Source organism: Sinocyclocheilus grahami, unplaced genomic scaffold (genome assembly GCF_001515645.1).
Source record: "Sinocyclocheilus grahami isolate Dianchi unplaced genomic scaffold, SAMN03320097.WGS_v1.1 scaffold888.1, whole genome shotgun sequence".
Lineage (NCBI taxonomy): Eukaryota > Metazoa > Chordata > Actinopteri > Cypriniformes > Cyprinidae > Sinocyclocheilus > Sinocyclocheilus grahami.
The window spans coordinates 140,166-145,825 of NW_015506067.1; the positions used below are offsets into that span (position 1 = coordinate 140,166).

The window sequence follows — 5,660 nt, forward strand, 5'->3', positions numbered from 1 at the left end:
GATTTTTTTACACGGCACCCCTGCTCTCGACAGAAGGCACCCCGGTTGGGAAACACTGGTCTAGAGCAGTGGTTCTCAAATGGGGCCCACGTTTTAATGGGCATTTGGCCGTAACCCAAATATTTAGGCAGCAGCGGTCTGGTCATCTGAAGCACCAGAACATTTCCCAGTGGCCTGATGGTCGTTCTGGCCTGCCTTGCAGTCAGCTTGACGTGTGATAGGCTGATATGTTACATGTAGAATGAACTGACAGACCTCTCAGAATCTATGAATCAGGCTACCGCTGTGTGAAAATGACTCCACACATGACAAACTGAGCTTGAGGGTATACAGGTAAAAAGGGAATTGTATTATGGCATTTGTGGCTGGCTAGCACCACCAGTGCTGAAGACCCGGAGGAAGTGGAGAAAACCCAGATAGAGGAAACTTCCTAATATTGCCATGCAGGGGAAGATTGTGTCTTCTTTGTGAAGGCTATGTGTCATGGGTTAGTGTTCGCTGTGAATATTAAATGTGTGCCCTTTTTTTTTTTTTTTTTACTGTGTGGGCTAGGGATGGAAAAATGAAGCCTCTTAAATCTTTGAAGGTTTGTTTCGGGAAAAGAGTTGAAATTCAAAGCGTCAGGAGTCTAGGAAACAGTGCCATCTTGTGGTAGGTAAAATTTAAGCAGTCATAAATCAAAGTACGCAGATCGTTAATTTAGTCATTAGGCACAAATAAAAGCCTGACAATGTTAATTTTATTCAGCAATAGCTGAAATGAGAATATCAATCAGCAAAAAGTTGCAAGTAGTAAATTAATAATTAATAAATAATTTGCAATAATTTGTAATACACTTTGACATAACTGAGATACAGTTTACCACCACAATTTGTAACCAAAAACTTTGGCCTATATGATCTTTTAAAACACTCACCGCTTAACCCCAAAGATCTCTGGAGAATGTTTACCAGCAGTAATCGAGCCTGGTCACTTGCTGCTGTCTTCTTCTTGTTGTTGAACACATGGTATCTCTGATCATATTTCTCAACAAGTGTCTTCAACCCATTATTTCTATCAAGGAATTCTTGTATTGTCAGGTTGTCTTCCTCCAGTTCGTCTCCTCTGGTGAAGAGAATCCAGGTTTTATTCAGGCGTTCTTCTCCCAGCAGCTTCTCAATCTTCTCCACAGTTTTTCTCTCTTCTTCAGTGAAACTATCAGCTTTGATGACCAGCAGAAACACACAGTGACCTGATTCACATCTCTGAAGGACATTTTCAATCTTCTGCTGAATCTCATCTTCACTCAGTTCTGGGTCACAGATTCCTGGTGTGTCATAAACATTGACTGGAAACCCATCAACAGTCCCAGATTCAACAGTGTTATCAGGCGTGACAGAACCAGATCTTCTCCTTGATATGAAAGCTTCTCGTCCCAGTATTGTGTTTCCTGACACACTCTTCCCAGCTCGTTTTTTCCCCAGTAAAATTAAGTTTAAATATGCTTTAGGTTCCATTTTTGTTGTGTGGCCTACAACTAAATAGGAAAAAATAGTGTGAGACAGCAAAGACTAATTTATTTAGTCATTTACTAATTTAGGTTTATTCCCTCTAATCTTTTTTCTCTCTCTCTTTTCATTGAGAGACTTTAATGTTTTGCCCTAACTAGCAATGACTTGTTCACACTGGTTTTGTGACACCAAACCTTTATGAATCCATAAATGTTAATTTTATACTAAATATTTTGTTAAAGTATGTTTTCATAATATACTTCATAGCACCTGTAAGTATTTGTAAGGAGATCAATAATATTGAAACCTAAGCTCTAAGTGCTCCACTCAAAATGCTGCTGCTCTTGTACACATTAAGTTACTATAAGTGTATAACATGATTATGATTTGATTTAATAACAGTAAAACAGAACCAAGCAAGCTTACAGAAATACATGCTGTCTGATAAAATGTAAATTAGATGCCACATAGGAGACTGCAGTGGTGTATTTCATTAGGAGTGGTGTTGTTACGTTTTGTTTATTTTTATTTGTTCTTTTATGCAAATTCCCTGCATAAAAACATTCCCTATTTGTCTGACAGTTTTACGTATTTTTCTTTTTAGTCTGAAAAATATAGTAATGAAAAAAAAAAATCTGATATTTATTGATAAATCCACCAAAGTCTCTCAAATGTTTCAGTGTCTTACTATTAGCTTTACCAGTAAGATTAAATGTCTCCATAAGACTGTCAGTAATACATTTACAGCATATGTTTCCTGAATACAGTTGTATTGTATCATTATACTTCACAGTAATATTAAGTCAAGTTTTACTCTATCACTTTCATGACAAATTTTGTATTTCCTGTTTATTTCTGACTTATCATAGCATATTAAGTCAACGAATAATTGAAAACAACTTTTAAAATGGATCATATTAAGCAGTGCAGTCAAACCTGTTTCTCTCTGTGTGTCAATCTGTCAAGCTCCGGAAGTCCAAATGAAAGTTTTCTGCTGGTCTTTATATAGACACATAAACAGTCGGTGGTTGGTGAAATGACATATCAGAAAGTCAAAGGGATTTTTTTTCCGGTAACACTTTATTTTAAGGCATCCTTGTTACACATGTTACATGTACTTACTATTATAATAACAATAAACTATGCATAATTACATGCAAGTAACCCTAAGCCAAACCCTAACCATATAGTAAGTACATGTAGTTAATTCATATTACTCACACCTTACACCTAAAAATAAAGTGTAGAAATGTATTGTGACTTCTGCCATATTTAGAGGTGTATGCATGTAAATCTGTTCTTAAGCTCATCTGGTTTAGATGCACCTTGATTATTTTAAACATGTAAGCTGATAAACACGGTGAGTAATAGGTATATGTCCAAAATTTTGACACAATCTCTCCTGTGCAGCCATTCATCACTTTCTGAAAACATGCTCTCTAAAGATAATTTTAAAGTAAAGCCAAGAATGCCATATTTGCAACAATTTTTTTAAAAACAAGTATTTTTAATGTATTAATTTTGCCTTGTAATGCAACTTATAATACACATTTATTCACTAAACACATGCACCTTTAGAAAGTAAAATGCATTAAAACACGACAGAACAACCAATTTAAGACGTAACAAGGAATCTGCAAATATTATAATGATTTTATATTTAGTTACAATAATTTATGAAATGATAGAATACTTAACATACATTATAAATGCCTATAAAATGAATTATACAAGTTTTATTATACAAGTATTGAGTAGTTTTTGTTTTATATAGATTACACATGATAATCTAAACTTTTTACAGAAGCCCAGTTCAAGCAGTTATATATACTTTTTGTTACTCTGAAAAAAAAAATACATTCTCAATTTTTTTCAATTTATATATATATAACATGAAAATGTTCCCAATCAAAATCTTTGATGAGTGAGAGTTCAACAAGAATAATTTTCCATAGCTGTGGAACTGTACCCTGATCGGGAAAAAAAATCTGAAATTGTGAGATAAAACGTGACAATTACATTTGTTTTGTTTTTTTACAGCTGATCCTGATGAACTTTTCCCAACTCTTCTCCAGACGGACAATATTATTGTCCTTGTGTTTCAACAGGAAGATATTCTGAGCCTCCATCTCATCGTATTTACATTTTTTTCTCCATGATAAAGTTTACCAGCTGGTGAAGACCTACATTCTTTGAAGGCTGATGGAGGAGCTGAGGAATGAATTGAGATCCTCTGTGATGATTTGATTTGCAGATGTGATGTCTCTGCCTGTCAGATTATTTGATTACACAATAGATTATTATCAGGCACACTAACAGACGACGACAAAACAAAAAATTACAGAATGTAACGACTCACTTCAGTTCTAAATACAGCATGATGAACTTTTATATTTGTCTGTGAATTTAGACAGTCTGAATCAGTCTTTTCATATAGTAGATCATCATACTTTTTTTAGCTTTAAGACCTGCAGAAGAGAAAATCATAAGCATAATTATGAGCTTAATTATCCAGCAACTACAAACATGTTTATTTTAGAAAACTGCTTGTGATGCCATTATAACAGGGCTGCCCAACCCTGTTCCTGGAGAGCTACCTTCCTGCAGAGTTCAGCTCAAATCCTGATCAAACACATCTGAACCAACTAATTAGGATCTGAAGGAGCACTTGATAATTACAGACAGGTGTGTTTGATCAGGGCTGGAACTGAACTCTGCAGGAAGGTAGATATCCAGGACCAGGGTTGGGCACCCCTGCATTATAATAACGAAGCACAGGGTTTCCTAAACATTCGTATTTAAACATTCACATGAAACACTCTTATTTATAGAAATTTCCACCTACATAATTTAGTGTAATGTTTCACCCACAGCGTAAGGCATAAGACATCAATTCATGCCCATACCACACAAACGTCAGTATCTTTTATACGAGGCCTGACGACCTTAAACTATGATGTGCTGTTTGTTTAGCGTGTACATCGGGGATGTGTGTTCAGCATTGTGGCTGATTTAGTGATTTTATGTGACAAGTTAAAAGTACTGGTTTTATTGTTTTTGCCATTCTTTACTATGTGGGTTCTGGGCAAACATCCCCAAACATCCTGAGTGTGACTTTTTGTGGTCACACATCATTGTATTTAGATGTCCTGGTTATAACACACAAACATCTGAAATCTCCATACAGTATTTCCACAGGCTCTTGATTATTTACCAGTCCAGCAGGGTCATAGCCACCATTATAACTGAGTGGATGCATCCCTCTTCCGTTTTTAAAAGTCTACCTTTGCCTGACAGATAGTGCCACTGCCTCAGGCGATGGTTCACATGAGTTTGTTCATAAGATTGAAAGGTAAATAAAAGCATATATATATATATATATATATATATATATATATATTGGAGTACAATACACAAGTTGTACTGATGACATTTATTGGGTGTTATATATATATATATAGAGAGAGAGAGAGAGAGAGAGAGAGAGAGAGCTGGGTAGTACCTAATTACATTTAATCTGGATACAATTAGATTACATTACATTTTAAAATACTTGTAATAAGACTGCAGTTGCTTTATATTGATTACATGATTATATATTAGTCACTCAATACCAATACATTATTCTGCATTTATTGATTCTCCCTAATTCTTTTTCATTTTGTACAATTTCCGTTCTAAAATGCCTACCGTTTATATAAGCTCAGAAAGTCTTCCAGTTTTGTGGACAATCACACAAAGACCAGTCATTGGTCAGGTGGCCACACAGCATTTGACCACTGGATTCACAAAAATCATTACAGGTTTAAGAAGTTTTTACTCAACGTTTCAACATTGCATCAACTACTAATGCACACGTTAATGTTTATTTGATCTCTCAGTGGGTTACTTAACCATGTATTACTATGTCTTTGGAAGGCTTTTTGCCTTTCAAACACATTAAAATGCACAAATTCACATTATTTCTTATTCATGTATTGCAGGGATTGTGCAACTTTTTCATTATTGAAATTATCTTTCACCTAATATATTTACTTGAAGTACCCTCTAAGATTATAATGGTTTAATTAGGCTAAATTAATATAATTAATTTTAATAATAGCCCCCCAAGTAAATGTACACATTTGTACAATGTGTAAGATCGATGTAACACATTTGCATGTTCACGAT

The 5,660-nt window shown here is 34.8% G+C and overlaps 1 protein-coding gene across 1 annotated transcript in view; it reads right to left on the minus strand.

Annotated features, from left to right (window-relative positions):
* LOC107563759 (GTPase IMAP family member 8-like) overlaps nucleotides 1-1,496 on the minus strand; it is a 3,329-nt gene extending 1,833 nt beyond the window's left edge. Inside the window, exon 1 of the mRNA XM_016248701.1 lies at nucleotides 917-1,496. Within this exon, the coding sequence (XP_016104187.1) occupies nucleotides 917-1,496 (580 nt within the window). The remainder of the gene's footprint in view (nucleotides 1-916) is intronic.
* Nucleotides 1,497-5,660: the final 4,164 nt, after the last annotated feature.